The following is a 21,156-nucleotide window of genomic DNA, read 5'->3' on the forward strand; positions in this document are numbered from 1 at the left end:
GGACAGCGCTTTAAGTTAACGGTCTATCAGTATATAATGATTTAAGCTGTCGCTAAAATATCCACACATTTAGGAGGTAAACCTAGGGTAGCAGACTCTTACAAATCATTGGAAAGTTTGTGTAAAGCATTTTACATTAATCTCATGTAAGCATCAACGTAACTTGGACTGATTTCATTATTTTTTTAAATGAAAGCCTGATAGGCTTTTGTGTAATTGAATATGATACAAACGTATCACTGGTTTCAAGAGTTATGTCCCTTACCCTAGGTCTACCTCCTTAAATGTTAATAAATTTCATCTTATTACTTCCTGTCAATTAATTGAATGTTGTCCACACAAATCGAAGAGGTGAACATATTATCAGAGTGAAACTATACTAGCTAAAGAAAAAATCTCTACCTAAAGTTATCGGTCCTTCCTCTCCCTTACAAGCTCTGGATAAGAGGTACATGTAAATGAATGAAAAAAAAAAGGTTCAAAACTCTATTAATCAATTATAGTTAAAACATCGGGAATGATCATTGGTCATGATCATAGGGCAATGATTTTATAGAAATATGTATTTCATTATTATACAAACAGTCCCATCCCGACTAAAGAAAAACAGATGATTGCGTTCAATAAATCAAATTCAGTCAGTGGTGAGGCAGCTAATAGAGGAGGTCTCCGGTAAAATGCTCAAAACAAGACAAAAACAATGTATGGTGTGGCCGACAGGTTAACCTGGCTACTTTAGCAGTGCTAGAGGTTGTCTGGCAAGCTATTTTCTGAATTGGTGCCATCCTGTTGGGGTATGGAGGAACGGAATTCCAACCGCTTACATTGTAGGAGTAAGATCTAGACGACAATTGACAAGGGATTTGCTCTTGTAGGTTAATGGGTTAATCGGTTTGTTCCTTGCTCGTCACTCAGCCGTCTGGGGTTCGATCCTCGGTGTTGGAGGTGTAATTGTGAGTTGAATATGATCTCCCGTAACAATTGTTTAGTTTTCACAGCTTACTTAGATTAGTTTGTATTCAAGTGTTGCATTATTTTCACGTCAGTTTAATCACATAAAACATCTGTTCTCCAAGTCGCATCTGCATTCAACATTCACAGTATGTTCTTTTGAACCTGTCATTATTTAATTCTTTCGCATAGCATGCAATGGAAATTTACCTCAGCAACTGTTTAACCTCATTTACTTTAAACACGAGAACTTTTAACCGTAAAAATGTTAATTACACATCATGTAGAAGCCATAAATCTGTCAGTAATTGTCTTGTCCCCTAAATCCGAATTCCAAAAGCAGATATATGCATACTTAAATAAAACTTATGTCAGACTACCATGTGGCTTTGACTAATAGTTGCATAGAAAGCTATTATTCCGACGCAGTCGGCATTGAATTCCCTTTGACATCATGTGACCATCATGATGCTTAACCATGGCAACTTAAATGATATAGTTTACACTCTCGCATTTCATTGGACGAATGTGATAGCAACCGTAAAATTTAAAACTCGATCGGGGGCATTGGTTTCCGGAATATTTTCAATCACTTATCTTTTATATGTTAAATAATTCGAAACAGTTAACGTGCTGAACTAATAAAATAATTGAAATACGAAACATAGCACAGTTATCGAACAGTTCACCGAATACTGAATTAGATTTGGGTATTAACAAATTAACGAGAATATACGTCGATTATCTTTTTTAAAGATAGCACTTGTTTTTACTGAGTTAATAGTTTTTAAACTTCAGATCTTCATTTTGCCCCAGTCTGAAATTGACGTATATAATTTCTTGGATATCTTTGACATTCATATACGTCAATGGAAAATTTCAGTAGGATGCTATTTCACTTTGTAGTTTTTGATCAACACACACAAACAAAATCCGTCATATTTTAGAACAAAAGAAACAGTTGCATGAAAACAAAATTTTTGCAGGGATTTGCTACCCCTATCGTGATTAGCAAAGTATAAAAGATGGCTGCATTTTGAGAGTATCCTTCTTTTTTCTTAAAAAAAAGACTGAAAATGATTAATAAAACATTTATTGTTCAAATTCAATAACGCTGCCTTAGATTTCAAATTACATCAAGCGAATAAATAAATATTAAGCAAGCAATAACAATTGTTGTTTGATTTTGTGAAGCTAGTACGACATGAAAGTTTGATTTGAAAGAGTAGCACTAATATCAATGAGTAAAACAAAGCATCCGCTATTTTTAAGGCCAAAAGGAATATTATGTCTGTTTAAGGGTTTCATATCATACAATATAAAGATGGTAGGTAAAAGGATTTCTTTTTTTAACAATATACATTTAACTTTTGAGAAGAAATTAAAAAAAAAATAAAGTTTAACGGTGCTTCTGCCAAAATACACAGTAAAAAGCTAGGGTTGGCACCAAAAACTATATGAATTAAATTCTGGTAAGTAATTAAACTGATGTGTAATGATTCTAAAATTACCATAATTCAATGTACAATATAGGTTGAATAAATTTGAAAAAAACCATGCATAAGGAAAAATAGTTGAACTACCGAAAACTGTGGTGATCCCAATATTACAACTTCCAGTTTAGATTAATTTATAGAATTGGGTCGTAAATATCATCAGCATGAGAAAAAAACAAAACAATAGGGAACAATATTGAAGATATGATATAATTTTGTTCTTCTTGTGGTTGTTAAATGCAGGGATATTTAAGAGACATAGTTCAAATGCCATAGAGATTGCAGCCAACATTTTCAGGTGCTTGACAGCATCACATGTTAGATTTCTGGTACTTGTGTTTCGTAAATTAAGCACGGAATCTCTATTTAAATGGTAATAATATGATTTTATTTAGACACAATTATCTGAAGTTAACGCTCCCAACAAATTGACAAAATAAAAAGCGTAGCAAGTGAATCACCCAGGTCGTAATGAAGCAAGTTTTTTGTCATTCGATTGTGAAAACATTTCATGGACTAATAAACTAGGATTCCGATTTCTAGTCTAATGCATAACATTTTTATGACAAGAAATGATGTGCTTATTCTTAAGAGATTGGGCAACATAGTAACCGGAAACTTATTATCCCTTTGTTTAAATTATATTTAGTGAATAAAGTCAGAAAGGGTAATTAAAATATTGCACAGCCTATCAAAACAAATACCAATTTAGTCATATTTCCGTCTCCCCGTCATCAACAAGCTCAAAATCGAGCAAATGAGCAAAAATGGATGCATCCCTCTCCGCAGTAAATCTAGCATAAATCTTCGCGGTGCCCTTATTCTTTCCCGTACTAATGTTTGTCTCCCATGTGAAACCGAGCTTCCGCTTAAAATGATGCCATATTTCTCCTATGACTAGGAACACCTCTACGGCTTGAGGTATATCTAACCGGAACATGTAACGTTTGTTCGTCATCAGATCACCTGAAACCGGTTCGTGTAAAGTGCATCTCTGCCATCGGTGATATGTTTTGGGAAACACCGTCACATTTGGATTAGCCTCTTGATTTATTATGAGATATCGGTAAGCACAGTCAAGGGTTTGTCCTTCTTTGTCTGATCCCGCAGCGTATAGAGAAAATATGTAATAACCATCTCTAGGACAACGAATAAGATAAGTAGCATTAGTATCTGTCCTTGACCTCAAAAACACATATCTGTCAATGTCCGTTACAGATTCATCACTTGTATCGTAAAACTGAAAAGTGTGTGTGATTTTATTGTCCTTGTCTAATTTAAAAATGATTTCCATATTTTGTCCATTTGATATTATTAAAGGATCTAGCTGATTTTCACATGATATTTTCAGATCTTCCATGACTGGTGTTGGTCCATAAAACGGAACTGGTGGATATGCAGGTGCAGGATCACCAACAATACGCGTACAGTTTACAAGAAATGAACAAGCACTTTCGAGACATTCAGAATGCCAATAGTCACCAGTGTATATCGAAAAAAAGTAAAGTCCGCGCTTCGGCAAGTTAATGGTAAATATCACTTCATTTTTTACGTGACGTAGAAGCACACGACCTTCAAGAAGTCGGGCTTCTACAGATTTGTCATAAGACTCTAACAAACTCCCAAATCCCAATATTTTCGAAGCCACCACCCTAACTTCCACCATGCCCGTATCTGTTGTTAAAGTACCGCCATAATTCGAATAAAATCTAAGTCCATAGTTGAAAAATGGCGACTTGACAACCGGTAAGTTGATAAACTCCGAAAATGGCAGCGGTATGTCAATAAGCTGCCAGGAAGAATCATCTGGATAATGTTGATAAATATAATCCTCTGGGTCTGTTAAGAAATAGAATTCGTCATATTTGTGGAACATTTCTGGTAAGTTGTCTTTATGCCCGGTCACATGGCGAGCTGCCCATGTGCAGTTAACAAACCGCCAATTCCCATCAATGGCGACAGCTGTCCATGAATTTCTGAAGGTACCACTATCCATTTTCATCCCCGGTTTGTAGCCAGCACCCTTTGAATATCCGAGGATAATTTCACAATGAAGGCCAGCAAAACTGCAAAGAAAAAGTCAGTATTTTATCAATCGGTTTTTACTGAATATTCTGTAGCATTCTTCTTTGAACTAAAACAAATATGTGCGGTTAATTGTTCAGAAGACTCAGTGAAGTTAAGAGTATGATAGTTGCACCAAGTGCAAGTAATTTTGAATAAACATGAACACAACATGTAAATTCTTATTTTAATCGTTTTTGAAAATTATTGCGACGTTGCACCTGATGTTTTCAAATAACAAAACGACTTTATATCATAAATGATTTTCACTCCGCTTAAACTGACATCACTTTAAAACATGTTTTTCATATATAACTCAAACCTGAATCCACACATATGTATCAGAGTGTTCTTTTGTTGTAATTACTCATATAAAGAGGTTGTACATCCGTTTTTTACAAGTACATCAACAACTACAACTATTACTCTTCGGGTCTAATGTATAATGTAGGGATGTGTCCATTATGAAACTTACTTGCACAGCTTCTTATAGAGTTGGTGATAAGTTTCCTTTCCACTCCTTACGCCTTTCAGTAAGGTCATAGCCTGCATATTAGGTCGAATAATTTCGTTAACGTTGTGTTTATTCAAATCCTTGGCTATAACCCATCGAAATATGACCCTGAAAGAAGTCGAATTGAATGTTAGCAATACAAATACAAGTACAATTTGACGCTAATCAAACATTTACATTTCTCGTGTGAAACGTTCGTACATTTATAGATTTCAAGGAGAGCAATTATCAGGACGTTATTCGAACTCGGCCCTCAATACTGGTATACAGATGTCCGGATGAAGACACTGACAAGAAACTGGCATGGTCAAACTCCTTGAAAATTTAAGTAAGAAAAGTTACAAAAATAACAAATTAGTAATAAAACAACGTCGAGAACATTTTAAAATAAGACTTTCTGAATAGAGCCCATCAAAAATTATATAGAGACTTGCCACATTATTAAAAATTGTTTAAAATATTCAGAGAGACGATAGATTTCAAATTACATGGATTCTATACCTAGCTTTCTCCAGTTCACTTTCACATTCACGGGTTAGGTCCTTTATCAGATCTGTAAATGATGTATAGTCCTTGCTGGCACACTGCAATAAGGGAAGCAAAATTTTACTACAAGTTTCCGGTTATTTTTTTAATAGGGAAATAAGAAAGGGTTGGGTTGAAGTTGGGTTTAAAGGATGGGAACAATGTATTTGATGGGTATATGGAGTTTTTAGTTCATTGACAAGATGATGATAGGGGATGAGAAATTAAAGAATATGGAATAATGTTTTATTACAAATAAAAACTATGCTGGGAATGGGAGTTTTGTTTTGGTTGAAAATCATTCAAACTTTTTGTATTGAACATCCTGAATAGAATTTTAAAACATGTAAATTTCAGTGCATTGTTTTGCTTTTTTATAATTTGTTTTGTAAAAAATATGATTGATAATTTGGAAACGAGGAAAGGGAGATAAGGAATGGTGCATGATCCATTAATTCAACGCTTGCTCTATTCCAAGTGACAGCGAAAACAACCTTAAACTTTAATTATGATGACCAAAGTTGTGTGTTCTTATATTTGTGTAACACCGTGTTTTCATCAATGTATATTTAGTTAGTGTAAGAATTTCTACTTTTAATGGAATGTCCGTTGTAACGTCAAAATTCATTTGTCGACGTCGTAATATAAGGTCAACACAGATGTCGTTTTCAAATTTCTTTGTGAAATTGTAGAGGTTTATTCATGAGATGATAGTAGAAATAAATAAAATAAATGTATTGAATTTGAAGATTTTCTGTTGTCAATCTTGATTTGATGGTTGCAAGTAATCGTTTACTGACCTAACTGACGCATCGCTAGCGATTGACGCCACCAAGTCCACAAAACAATAGAAACAGCTAAATCATGTTTACTTTCTTTGATATATAATGGCATAAAATGGTTTTCTTGTCATAACAAGATTTAAAGCAGATGGCATATCAATTTTATCTAATTATACATAAGTGTGCTAACTGACTACACCCTTTATTAAATTCAACTTTTAATCAAACAATTTCTGGATACAATTAGATAAACTGTAGGGAATCCGAAATCGTTGTCTACATTTAAAATTGTTGTTTCCAGTGTAATAGTTCTGAATATTTCATGTTTAATGGTTTTTAAGAGTACAAAAAAATATTTTATTTTTGGAATAATTCAATTTTCTTTCTTGCGTGTAATTTAAGAAACGTGAAGTTGATCATAACTATAAACAATCAGGATGTAGTAGAATATACCGTGTGACTTAACCAGAAAAAAGATCATTATTTGATTTGTTTTTTGTTTTTTGTTTTTGAAAAAGTATTGTTGACAAAATATGCTTCAGAATATCAGACAATATCAGAAAAATAAATATTGAATGAAAGTACTGTCGCTTCCAATTGATGTTCTGGTGTTAAGCAACGAACTTTAAATGGGTTTTAGGAGATGAAAAAAAATGCTGTTATTTTGTCAGTCCAAATTACAGGTTTTTATCAAGTTATATAACCACCTCCATTGCCCGTTTGTCAAGATGCTCGAAAACTTCCGGTGACTTGTACAGTTCCGCTTTCTTGGTTTCAGGTGGAAGTACAGCCGGTTTCATAGAATGGTCGTATATAGCAGTTCTATCGTATTCTTTATCCTGAAACAATTCATATGCCAACTATATTTTGCCTTAATCTTGCAAAGACAAGTATGTTTTGTTATCAACAATCGATGTTACTGTTTTGCAATTCACTACACTGTACTGAGTAGCATGTTATATCCCGACTTGAACGGATTGAACTTAACACGTGACTGATACTAAACGGATATACATGTATGTGCTTTGACGGAGTGTCAGAACAAATAAAAACAAAACAAAACAAATAAGCATCTTATATGTACATGTGTATTTTGTTTTTAAAATCTCTTTTTTTCATAGGTTTAATTGGAGGTCTTTTGACAATCAGAAAATGTCGTGTTTACAGGAGATTCTTGCAATTCTTAAATTGCTGTTTGGAATGTGAGTTTCAAGATGAGTCAGGACGATTTCGGGGCCTTAAACATTTTAACGTTGCCTAAAAAATACCTTCTCTGAAATTAACAGCATCATTTCATATCCATGCCTATCTAACATTTTAGCTGTTCTTGTTTTCTCCTCTGACGATATTTTGTCCATCATTCCTTTCAATTTATCTTCTCTCATTCTTCGGAAATGTTCTTCTATCCTTTCTCGCTCTGCCATTAGGTTCGGAGTACTACCAGAGAGTGACATGTGTTCAAAGCTTGCCAAGAGTTCAGAGGCCGCCCTCTCCTTCTCATAGCCAATAGTCTCATCAAGTTTCCGCATTTCTTTCTCTCGTTCCTCAAGAAGAAATCGTTGAAGCCTTTCTTCTTCCTCCCTGTGTCGTGATTCTAGTATAGATTGAGCAAAGAAAACACCACTGGTTTCAAAATCCTAAAAAATCATTAATTAATTAAGTTAAAAAAAAACATGACAAAACGCTCATGTCAAAGCAGGCGCAGATCCCAATATTTTGAAAGGGAGTGGTCAAGAAAAAGAACTGGTCGAATTTAGTATTGCAAATAAAAGAATCCCACCCAGATCCGCTAATGCATAGGAATAATGTTTTTAATTGACTAGTTCAGAATTAAATGTATTACTATGTTGAAATATTATTATTTTTTCAACCCTGTCAGTTCCTGAATTATTTGCTTTAGGGAAGGTGTGTTGCAAATTTACATGTATAGGAAAACGGAAAACAAATGTTTTTCAATGATTAACATGAACATTTACATCATTTATAGCATGACAAACACGAATGAAACTCTAAATTAAAATGCATTCATACTGACTTTGATTATGGTACATTCTTATTTCTAGTTTACACCTTTAAGCATAATAGCATCAGAGAAAGGCGATTTCAATGCTTTCGTCTCAAAGCGTTGATCACAGATGTAAATAGAAACGCATATTGCAATTTTTGTCCTGTATAAACTGCATTAGCTTTGAGAATAACTTCTACTTTGCAGAACCTTTTCATTTCCATGTACTGATACTTACACTGAAACTTTGAAGTGGCGGCTTTGGTCTCAGATAACTAGTAGCCGACATGGTACTGTAATCCATCGATGGATTCGTCGGCATAAAACTCGATATATCATTGTAGTTACTCATTGGCGTAACGCTCACCAAACTGGATTCAGTGATGTTGTTCGTTCTCGGCGTTGATTGTAGGTTGCTCGCGTTCGGTATTGTAGCACGTGTGACCTTTGGACTTGACCTTGGACTGTTCCGCGGACTTGGTACTGGTTTTGGGCTCGAACTTCTGGATAAGTTCTTATTATCTCCAGGAACCTATTTTGATAAATAATGTTAAGTTAGAATGATTTGACTACCAAAAGCCAGCAACCATAAAGTTGGCATGAAAATATGCATTGCAGGTCAACTAATAATCACGTGATTAAGTATTTCTTCGTCTTACGAAACATATGTATATGAGATTGTTTTGAGGTGTACTAAATAAATTGCTGCAATTATAAATTCCACATTTTTTCTTGTATTACCTTTAATATGGGATTGGCTTGCTTGATTCTTACACATATTTGTATATAGTCGGGTGAATTGGTATTGTAAATGTTTGTTTGTAGAGCTGCGGCGGACACCCGCCAACCCTTTTTCCACCGGATTATATTCGGTTTGCCATTAAAACCATTATACTCTAAAACCAGTAAAACATTTTATTTCATTTTTTAATTTTTTTTCTCTTATATACTTGAATCGAAAAAAAATTCAATTCAGCAATGTTTTGATAATTGAATAGGGATTTTTTTCTGATGAAGTGGCACTACTTCAGACCCAAATGAAAACGAATTGGTTTTATGTGTTTACATGGCAACATATTTTGCAAGAAAATTTTATTGAGTTTTTAATATAAGTAAAATATACCTAGTTTGAGTCGATTCAATAATTCAACACATATCATAAAGTATACACTTATATCTTCCTTGACTATATATTAACCTATTCATAACTCTTAAAAACTGCAGAATGACAAGATGAAAGAGTAATCAAAGGAACCGAGATTCTACCGGAAATCAAAAGAACGTAGTCCATAGACAAAGACCAGGCAAGGAAAACACACAAATACACATCAAAGAACCTAAAATAACACATACAAAAGTAATGAAAGTAAATCAGCAACTCGGACTCCACTAAAAACTGGGAGCATGGACCAGGTGTACCGGTAGGGTAAGAGTCCTCTGTTTTTCTAGAAACACCTGCCGAAATTTATATGGTTTGCAAAATTAAGCCTCTAAAATACCTTCTATATAAATATTGTAAATTTCGGTGGGCTGTACGCGTATTTAGGAGTAACCTCTCATAATAGAGAGTTGATCAATTTGAACGAATGTCGAATTTTGCATGGTTTTCCCAACGAATGACTCTTAACAGTATACATAACCAAGCAAACGTCGACATAAGATCGTGGATAAATTAGATTAAATGATGGAGATAAAACAAGTGTGGAACAAATTGTGAGAAAAACGTCGGGTAAAATATATCATCAAGGTATATCTAATGACAAACGAAATTATACGTTAAAATAAATAATGACAGACTTGTCTAATGCTATTGTTACTTTCACATGTTTCACACGATGTACATGTATTTATAATCCCTTAAGGTAAAATTGTCATATTCTTCCGAATCAGAAAATCAAAACAGTGTGAAATATATCTTACTTATCAACTAATGATAACCTTATTTCACAGACAATACTATATAACATTACACGAATACAGTAACACGACGGCTTAAATACAACTGGGATGTATCCCGGAAGTTATCATTTACTTGTGTGCACAAATTTTGCATTTAAATCACGGGGGCTAATATGCCACCAGACATTTGTATTTGTGTTATATACTACTTTTGCTGCATATTTGACAGTGTGAGCAAGCACATGTGCTTAAATAACAAAGTTAGGCTGAGGGGTTTGTAACAAATCACTGTATTTTGAAATGTTATTAATATATACAAAGTTGGTCTGGGTCGTCTTCGTTTGAAACTGTCTTTCGGTCTGAACGTTATAATTTAATTTTGGCACACTCAAAATGTATGGTGCATGTATAATGCAGTTTTGTTTCTTTATATACAACCATCTTCCTGGTTCAGGAATTGAAAAAAAGATAATATTTTGCGCGCATAAAACGCAACATTGTATGTGCATTTATTAACACAGAAAAGTGTGTCTGATGGAGACGCTAGCTCAGGTTCATATATACATTCGCTAGTTGATAAAATGTTATTAAAAAGAACTGCGAAAAATTTGAATAGTTGCCCACTAGGTTGCGACACCCGCCAACCTTAAAATAAATGTTGTTTAACGTTGTAAATTTGAAACCCTGTAGATAACAGTGTTATATAAAAGAAAGTTTGGTAAACAAAAATAAAATATGGCGGATCTTACCTGTGTTTTACCTGACAATGCACGGTAGAGTAGGCAGAGGACCAATAGATCTAAATACTTAAGATGTAATCGGTCAACCACCTCATAATCTGAATGGTGTAAATTTTATAGGTGTTTCTGGATTATAGGGTTTCATTCATTGTCTGACCAAATCAAAATAGAAAATCAACACTTCATTAGGTTTAGCTGTATATTAATAATGGGTGATTTTAATTCAACATCCGAAAGGTCAGCTAGATAGACTTACTGCATACCGTACAAGAGGGTGGATGCTTTTAAAGAGGGGTTACATGTACATGTAGTAGTTCCGTTAAAATATAATTTATATCATGATTTGAAAAAAAGTGTGAGATAATTGAATTAATTGTGGTTTTAATTAGTTAGGACAAAGTCCAAACTAACTTGAGTGAGATAGTCGAACCAATTGTTAAATTATGACCATGCAAGTTTAAATCACTATAAGACAAAACTTAACTATAAAGACTTTTGAGGTTAACCACATTTATTTACCATTAGCTTCGATAACTTCAGTACAGGTTCACGTAGCTACAATTATGCTAAAACAAAGTTTTGAATAATTTATTTTTGACTTAAAACGCTTCAGTCAATATACGTAATACATGTTGTAAACAACATTTTCACCAATGAGAGTGCCCAGGAAAGCTGGATTTAGAATATTTGCAGCTATTTAAAATTTGGTAAACTAAGAGATTCTTTTAACAAAATTGCATACGTTTTTTTTTCGTCATGTTGAAGTTTCTTTAATATGTTCTTCTTTCTGCATAACAGACTGAGTTTTGCTTTGATTTTGTCCACTTCTATATACACTTAAACTGTAATTAATCTTATTTATAAGAGTTCTTAAATGTGTAAATATCATCCTTTTGTATTGATGTGCACAATTTTGAAGATGATATATGAAGCTCCTTATATTACAAAGTAAACATTTTTTGTCCTTCGATATGAAAAGTTTTAATTTTATTGAGGTGAAGCACTGATTATCGATAAAAATAGCGATGTTTTCACTTGAACCTTAAATGTACCAGTAAGTTTTGAATGGGTAATATTTAATTCAAGCTTTGTAGAGATTTCTAAATACAGGTAGGCCACTGTAGAATGCAGTGCTGAGATGATTCTCTATCATACAAGGAAGTACCGAAAATATACATAAAAGGAGAAAGAAAATTAACTGTTAGGTAAGTATAAGCTGTTAAGCAAAAGTTCTGAACTCGAATAGCACGCACACCTTTTGTAAAAAAGAACTTATATTAGATCGGAAGAATTCAAATAAAAACTCCCTATTTAAGAAAAAACATTTGCGGATCCGAGGAGGTTGGACTTCACCTTTTTTGGACAAATTGGTCAATGTAGTGCAAAATTTTGGGAAAATGAATAAATGGTAGATTAGACACCTCCTTCATAAATTTCAATAATAGCTTCATGTAAACTTGTTGAAGTTAGTACACCAACACACTATTACTGGTATCGCAGTGATGTTAACGTGGTGTCCAAAGAAGAGATTGTGGAAAACCATAAATCTGTGCTATCCTCTTTTGGTCTCTCTACCAAGGACGATGATTTACCGTCTATGTACTGGATTCCCAAACTCCACAAGAATCCATACAAACAACGTTTCATAGCTGAATCTGCAAAATGTACCACCAAACCTCTTTCAAAACTTTTAACTTTTATACTCACAACTGTCAAAGAGGGTCTGCAGTCCTACCACAACACTTGTTACTCCCGTAGTGGTATTAATTCAATGTGGATCCAGAAAAATTCGGAAGATCTTTTGGAGACAATAAGTTCAAGACTATTATCTGAATATAATAGCATTAAAACCTATGATATTTCAACACTGTATACTATTCCCCATACGTAGTTAAAATCCCGACTTAAAAACATTATACATCGTTGTTTTTCCAAAAAAGATGGTACACCTAGATACAAATATATAGTTCTTGGTAGAGATTCCTCATACTTCGTAAGAAATAATTCCAAATCATCTTCCAAATATACAGAGGAAGATGTTTACAGATTGCTTGAATTTTTAATCGACAACATATTTGTCCAGTGTGGTGGACGTATGTTTCAACAAACTGTCGGCATTCCAATGGGAACAAATTGTGCTCCTTTACTTGCTGACCTATTCCTTCACTCTTCTGAGGCTGACTTTATAGCTGATTTGATCCGAACGAAAGAAAGAATATCGTTTGGTTAGATCCTTTAATCTCAGTTTCCGCTATATAGATGACGTATTATCTTTATACAATCCAAATTTCGGAGATTTGATACATCGCATCTACCCCAAAGAACTTGAGATAAAGAATACTACAGACACTGTGGGGTCAGCAGCATCATATCTTGACCTACACTTAGAAATCGATGATAAAGGAAAAACATTGACCAAACTTTACGACAAACGTGATGACTTTTCATTCAAAATTGTTAACTTTCCTTTCATCTAAGGCAACATCCTTTCAGCTGCGTATGGAGTGTTCATATCACAACTCATACGTTATGCCAGAGCTTGCCGAAACTACGCAGACTTTTTGCATCGCGCTAGAACTCTTAACAAATAGGCTTCTGGAACAGGGTTATGTTGCTACAAGATTGAAGTCATCGCTACAGAAGTTTTATGGTCGTCATCATGAACTCGTGGATCGTTACGGTGTATCCACCTGCACCATGAAAATTGATTTATTCAACGGGTCATGGTTTTCCTGTCCTCGTTTGTCTACCCCAGACTTGACTTTTTATGAGCAACTCGGCGGGTATTTCTAGAAAAGCAGAGGACGCTTACCCTACCGATGCACCTGGTCCATGCTCCCAGTTTTTAGTGGAGTCCGAGTTGCTCATTTGCTTTTGTTACTTTGTATGTATGATTCTAGTTACTTTATGTTCTTTGTAGTGAATGTCTGTTTTCCATGTCTGGTCTTTGTCCCTGGATTGCATTCTTTTGATTACCGCTATAACCTTGGTTCCCTTGATTACTCTCTAGCATATACTTCGATTCTCCTACTTTTCCAAAATTCTCAAAGGATCATTGTTTACAAACGTTCATCTTAACTGGTTTTTGCAACATGTTATTGCGGATGTAATGATTCCCATGGTGACCTTTAAATTGAAATCACTGAAGTTTGCACAGAGCCAGTTCCACCAATCCAATTTATTTCGTTGTCAAAATGTCTTTCAATGACATTGGTAAAGTCTTCTAAAGTTTTCAGAATATCAAGCGTATTTAAGTACCGTTCCACGTAAGAATCATGATCCCTCTAATAATTTTGCCTCAAACATTTCATTGTTGAAATGCATTCACTCAAACACACCCAAGAAACAATCAACAGTGTAAATTCATGGTGGTGAAGAAAAAATAAATCATTTGAAAAATGGTTGAAATGTAAAATTTCCCAGTATTTGAGCTTCAAACTAGTAGTCAAAAATTATCTCTCTTCAGCACGCATACTCAATACTTTACTTGGTACAAGTTTTATGTGCGTTGGGTACATTTTAGCAATAAAAATCAGTTCCACCAATCTTTTGTATGGTATAATCAAACTTCCCTGGCTTTAACATGGACGTGTACTTGGACGTATAAAGTTTGTCCATGAAGCAAAAAGTGAAATCAGTATTAATCTGTTCTGTCTAAGACACGGTTTTTATTGCCACACGGGATGACGAACTCTCTTAATCTTCACAGAAATGGAACTGCTGATTAATTCTTCTGGCAAAATCAATGTTGTTAAAAATACTATACATTTGTATACGTTATAGAAATGTCAAACATATTGGTGACAAAGGGATTCGATTTACCATTATTTAATGCTTTATTTGGCTTGTGTTGGCTCGAACATTGCAGTTATTGCGTCTTGACATTTAACAAGAATTAAATAAAATGAGATTCGGGAAAAGTTAAAAAATATTCGAGAATTCAAAAACAAGTAATGCGGTTAGGCGCAGCAAGTTGCCCTGGGCAATTCACAGCCATGATTTAGTTTTGCCAATGAGAAGCATTTTCGCCTTGGACCCATAATAGCCATCTCGATTTCAACTGCTACCTACACGTTTACATCATTCGACCAGGTGGACTACCTGACCTTAAAAATTACTAATATTGCCTTGTGAAAGTAATACTTAACACTTAGAAGACTATATTGTATTTTCAATGAACCCCGATGGGCGAACAGAAAGGTCAACATTCACCATGCTGTTGTGTACGAAACAGTACAGGGTCAGACTTGTAGCAAAGATAATGTGTCATTCTATCCATAGGAACCGAAATATTCACATTATAGCAAGAAAACAAGTAAACTAACTGAATCAAAGGTGTCTTATCAAGTTTTATCAATCAAAAGGTTATGGCAGATCAATTTTGTCGAATGAATTATATAAAATACGCAGTTATTGTTGTTTAGTGTTTTTTATGTTGAATATGCACATAGCTGAAGTGGTTGTTTCCAAGACTCACCAAGTCTTACTTCCATACCCTAATCATGTTACTACAAACCAAACAAGTGTGGTTCAATTGTCTTAAAAAGTCTTGTAATATATCAGATCAATGTTTTAGGTATGCTGTCAAAAGAATTCGTTTAAAAGATTAGCATTCTTACAATAACTTATCTCATACCATCCATGTAAACGTAAACAATTGAATCTTCAACCATTTGAACAACAAAAACTAGAACATAAAGTTTTAACTATGAAATGTTGATCAAATCGGTAAAATTATGTAGGTTATATAGTTACATGCACTAAGTAAACGCATAATTTTAAGCATCATGCACACATAAATTTATGTTCCGATTAAACTTGTAGTTAAAATCACCAATGGACGAAAAAAATCGTAATCAAAAGGATAAACTAGCTGTGTTTATGAAATAAGTGTTAACAACTCAATCTTTTACAACATTGTGATTAATTACGCCCAGACATGACCAATTGTATCATCGATCAGTAGTTGAAATCAACAATCTTTCTTGTAATTACCACTAGCCAATCGAGTAATGATTCCTCTTAACACAACCAAAATCGTTCAACCGCATTGTGTTATTTTATCGATTAGTGATCGATGATTTTGACTGCTGTTTCATCGATTCCTATCGATCAGTGATTGATAACCTATCGAATAACTTTTTAATAAGTGATCAATGACATATTAATTACTGACAACTTCTTTACATGTATAGTGATTCAAGTGTAATTGCAAAAATGTAAAAAAAAAAAATCAGTACAATGAGAATTGCAGTTGATTTTTTTCCAAATGGTTTAACAACCTTACAAATTATTTCAAAAATTTGCACGTTGCAAGAAAATATTTGGTCAAAATCAAGTATACTCTATAACTGCACTACTTTGTGAAACGATATGGTGAAACGCCACCATGTACCATCGTATAACCTTTATAAAATAGAGATTACTTACAGAGATCATACTGTAATAATATATAAATTAAATGCACAAAATTATGAACACATCATCTTAATTTTGAAAATGTACATAAAATAAGAAATTCCATGGAGAGTATAAGAACTGAAAATATTTAGAAGTTGCTTTCAATTAAGATTATCTTCACTTTGTAACTTACAACTTTTTTTCATATATTTTTACACTGACCCCATTTTCAGCAGTATCCCCTTTGCCAATAGGACCATAATGGCCCATGTAAAAATCTAAATCGAACACGAAGAATATTAATATACATACGTGTATTTAGATTATTAACTTAAAATATAATTATAAACCTCAAACTCATGCAAGTGAAATCATTTATAGAGTTCTCGAAAAGCAAAACCGAGACGAAGATAAAAATGTTTAATTTGTACTACAGGTTGTTGAAGGGAAACACACTTAAATTAAATATTACAACACCGAGAAAAATGAGTAGCAGATCAAGTGGGTCAGGAGTTGAACCGCCCCTTTTGGAAAATATTCGTAGAAAAATTGAGTAGAAAAGAGCAAATAACAGGCTGGATCCCCCTTTTCTAGACCCCTACTTTTCAAAATCTCTGGATCCGTCCATGAAAATTGCTATTCCCTGGCAATCCTGCTACAACTAACTGTTAGATATGTCATTACATGAATCAAAATGACAATTAATCCACACATTCTAATTCAATTTCAATTACGCTTTAAGCTACTTTCCCAAACTGATAAATCCATTTCGATTTGTCGGAAGTAACTATCAAATCCTCCCTGTAAATTAAAGCTCAATATCTTGTGATTTATGGAGCGAGCAACAAGTTATAGAAGCTTAACAAATCAACGCGACATGCGAAAATTGATTTTTGACAAACTCTGGTTATGGTTTCCAGAAAAATACAAAAATACCAATCACATTTTTAAAAAATGAAATGGATTTGAAGCAATATTTATACACCATAACCTTTCAAAATACATGCATCTCGACCACCTGTAATATATTGAATTAAACACGCTGTTAGCTATCATTCAAATTGCACGCGCGCATGTACATTAATATTTTATTGCTATTTTTTTAATACTAAACACAATGACGTAAAATAATTTTAAAAGTGTGTCACTGATTTTGTTTCGCAATTCATAACAAAGAAATCTCAAAACAAGTGACACGAAAGCAGCTGCTCTATACGACAGAATATAGAACAAAGAAGATCAACGTTTTCTTCTAATGTCCCCTAGGCGTCATATAGAGAGGATTCGTAACTAATGATACAGATTTTCTTCATGAAGCATCGACGACAAAAAGTAAAAGATTTTAATGAAATGTGGAATACTGAACGAGGATATTAAAACACTTACAGTATTTGTTTAAAAGAAATGAACAAGAACAAAGTTAGAACTCCGAACAGGCTCTCAGAATGACACGTGTACGAAATCCTTCCTAGTTCCAATCAGACTCTATATGCCAAAAAGCATCGAAGTGTTTTGTTGTAATAACCGTCCTGCATGCACATCTACATATTATTCCAAAAATCTTTTATATAAATTAAGTTTCATTAACATCTTTTGAAGCTTAATTACGAGTTGCGCATACAAGAAAAATGAAAAAATGGACGGACAATAAGTAAGACAATCGGATATACTTTATATTGACGTGCAGAGGTACAAGTATTTATTTCATACAATTCTGAGATAAACATATGTTGCTTAATTAATGCTAGTTATTAGCAATTATAAGTATTAGACGTTTTAAATTATGACTTAAAATTCACAAGAAATTCAAATTATATGAATTGATTTTTACCAATATTGGGTGTGTCGGGATCCAGGATGCGTTCAATTGAGTCACTCGATCAAATTTAAAAATTGATATGACAAATAAAATTTATCATGACGATCGTAAAATCTTGACATGATATATCGATCATCGTGAGTTCCTTTTTCTTCACTACAAAAATGGACATTTAAACAGATAAACTAGGACCCGTATTCATTAAAAAAAAAAATTGAATAGGATCAAAATTTTCCAAATTCTGTCTTTCACATACTTATGTTTTGTATATAGTATATCATTTATTTATAAGGCTGGGCATTTTATATATAATTAACTCCGTTTAAGGCTATGTTTATGTTATACGCAAGGAAGACAATAAAGGTCCAAAAACATCAGTAAGAAATGTAGTTTACAAGGTCTACAGCCATGTAAAGGTCCATGTCGAAGATCATATTAGGACGTTTAATTAATCACCCATTTGAACATGGGAAATAAGCCCTGAGGTAGTGAAAACCGTTATAAATCAAATACCTGAATAACGTATGCTGGTGAAGGGAGGGCATTCTCAATATCAAGGGGCTGCCTCTCATAACGGACCTGGTCTATAAGTTTGCCCACGTGTGATTTACAGTAGACCTCCTTGTCTGTACTCCCGTTAGCATCGTTCCTATGAAAAGTTTGTTGTGTCAGTGGCAATCCACAGATCCTACATCTAAAACACTGTTTGTGGAACAGAACTCCAACATCAATTTGGTCCGAGGGTCTAACCCTTCGGTAGCATCGAAAACATGGATCCCTTGGGTCTGGTTTAGGCTTGCGGTCGAATTTAAACTCGTACAATGTTGCCCTTTCGTATGTAAAGGAGTATTTGTATGATCCATCTTCCCCTCGTCCCTCCTGAACATCAATTTTCACTGGTAATTCCCCGTCAACAGACATAATTATGTGTCATGTATATCCATTTTGTTTACCTGAAATACCGCAATATGTTGATACACAATTGTACAGGTAAGATCAAAGATTCGACCTTAAACTCCAACAGGTAAGGCGGCCCGGTAACAAGTATGATGTAAACATCAATAAAAAGGTAGTTTCTCTTAAAATAGTAATTTGTACTATGTCATGTTTTGTTTTTGTACTACTGTTGAGTCTCTTTAAGATGATTATATTATGTAATGTTAATTGACTGAGAATATTATATGGGTTATAGATAAATCAATAAATACGATAAATGCATCTGTAAACTGCATTTATATTTAAAATTAAGATCATTATAAGTGTGTATAAATGTAATCATATATTTAAAGTTTTTGCCACGTCAATAAAATCAATTCTTACGTAAGCTGCAGAATCGCATCAGTATGTCACATTTTCGGAATTATTTTCATTATTGCTCGGTACTTGTACAAAATTATTTATTTTCATATATTTCCTTTTCAGTGGGCGTTACCGTAACTGACAACATTTAAACAAAATCATGGCAAGTGATGTTGATGAAGCACAAGATGTTTCAGACTTCATCGCTTCATTGGAGGATTTATTAAAAGAAGAGGAACAAATAATTAAATATACGAAAAGTGTGTTAGAGGAAGAAAATGGCGTGACAGAATTTGTGGACAAGAAAATAAGTAGACTTTTCCGTTTAGCATCCGTGTACAACAGAGTATTTCAAAAACACTCCGTTAAAACGAAAGATGAGTTTGAACAATTGTTCAAAAAATATTTTAAACATTCGGATGTAAGAGAGCTCCATGACGAAGTTCTGGAAATTGAGGAGGAATGGGACTCAATTTTAGAAAATGTTGACAAACAGTTAACAGCAGATACATATAAAGTTTTGGGCAAAGACGACAGGGGTCCGTTAGATATTAAATTAATCGATGCCCGTTCAGGACAGACATCGTGCCTGTCACAATATCTAACAACAGGAAAGCATTTAATTTTAATTCTATTGAGACATTTTGCGTGACTTCCATGACGGCTCCACATTTCACAACTTGAAGAACTGAAAGACAAAATTTGTGATCTCAATGGTTCTGTGATTTTGATCTCGTTTGGTCTTCAAGATGGTGCGAGAAAATGGTTAAAAGATACGAAGGCAAGCTTTCCAATGCTTTTAGATAGCGAAAGAAATGTTTACTCATCTTTTGGACTACCTCGATCTGTTCTGAAAGTTTGGGGCATCGGCAGTATGATTTATTATGCAGAAAAGCTTGCACAAGGTGTTAGCTTACCAAAACCATACGAAAACATCCATGACGACGCAAACCAAATGGGAGGTGATTTTATTGTTGACAAAAATGGAGTCATAAGATTTACATACTGTAGTGCTCATTCAGCAGACAGACCAGAAACGCAGATCATTCTAGATGAACTAAAAAGGTGTTAGTCGTGTTAATGTTGTGGATATTCTTACACAGTTCATTCCAAAGATTATTACATAGTGGCTCGTTATGACGGTCAAAATATAAAATACTTCAAGTAAAAGTTTTGACTTGATTCTGATGGTCTATGTAATAGGTCAATACCGGTGTTGTTTAGCAACCCTGAATTCCAACCCATGCAAATACTTTGTTAAAATTGTTAAATTACTAAGATTCAGTGGTGTACATTTACATGTTACACTTAGTTCATTCTTTTTGTACACTATTTTATAGACGGGAATAAAATTTAAAACATTTTATAATTATTGCTAACCACTTATGTACGCTAACAATCATCGAAGCGTACGTTGCGAAATTTTATAATTATTGCTAACCACTTATACACGCTAACAATCATCGAAGCGTACATTGCGAAATTTAATCTCGTAAAACAAGGTAACCAGAGGAATAGCCAAGGAGTGGGGAAATACTTGATCTTACCACTAAACACAAACAAGATACCTAACCGCATAAGTAATAATAAAAATAAAAAATAAAACGGTAAAATGATATCTTTAACTGAAGAGTAATTACAAAATAACCCAACTGAAAACTC

General features: G+C 33.8%; 2 protein-coding genes across 4 annotated transcripts; one reads left to right on the plus strand and one right to left on the minus strand.

The window, feature by feature from the left end:
- Window positions 1-2,027: 2,027 nt before the first annotated feature.
- On the minus strand, window positions 2,028-19,201 carry LOC148607497 (hillarin-like). Its single transcript, XM_088544203.1, has 7 exons — window positions 18,709-19,201; window positions 8,576-8,869; window positions 7,601-7,969; window positions 7,040-7,171; window positions 5,527-5,609; window positions 4,987-5,133; window positions 2,028-4,513 (listed from the first exon to the last, which is right to left on the minus strand). The coding sequence occupies exons 1-7, from the start codon at window positions 19,114-19,116 to the stop codon at window positions 3,160-3,162; spliced, it is 2,787 nt and encodes a 928-aa protein (XP_088400329.1). The 5' UTR covers window positions 19,117-19,201; the 3' UTR covers window positions 2,028-3,159.
- On the plus strand, window positions 19,187-20,863 carry LOC148607498 (uncharacterized). Of its 3 annotated transcripts, none has more exons than XM_088544204.1 (2): window positions 19,187-19,264; window positions 19,618-20,863. In XM_088544204.1, exon 2 carries the CDS (start codon window positions 19,655-19,657, stop codon window positions 20,564-20,566), a length of 912 nt encoding a protein of 303 aa, XP_088400330.1. In that variant the 5' UTR covers window positions 19,187-19,264; window positions 19,618-19,654; the 3' UTR covers window positions 20,567-20,863. The 3 variants fall into 3 exon arrangements, with proteins under 3 accessions (XP_088400330.1, XP_088400332.1, XP_088400331.1); XM_088544206.1 differs by having other exon boundaries at window positions 19,187-19,219; XM_088544205.1 differs by lacking the exon at window positions 19,187-19,264 and adding an exon at window positions 19,513-19,536.
- The last annotated feature ends 293 nt before the right edge of the window (window positions 20,864-21,156 follow it).

Source organism: Perna viridis, chromosome 9, assembly GCF_037379345.1.
Source record: "Perna viridis isolate PV_CMFRI_1.1 ecotype Kerala chromosome 9, ASM3737934v1, whole genome shotgun sequence".
In the NCBI taxonomy this organism is placed as follows: domain Eukaryota; kingdom Metazoa; phylum Mollusca; class Bivalvia; order Mytilida; family Mytilidae; genus Perna; species Perna viridis.

Excerpts from the sequence above, each read along its gene's own strand:
- LOC148607497 (XM_088544203.1), bottom strand. The coding sequence starts at position 19,116 with ATGTCTGTTGACGGGGAATTACCAGTGAAAATTGATGTTCAGGAGGGA. Across the intron at positions 5,610-7,039 it reads TTGACAAACGGGCAATGGAG|TGTGCCAGCAAGGACTATAC; the intron begins GTGGTTATATAA and ends CCCTTATTGCAG. Across the intron at positions 5,134-5,526 it reads AGTGAACTGGAGAAAGCTAG|GGTCATATTTCGATGGGTTA; the intron begins GTATAGAATCCA and ends GACTTCTTTCAG.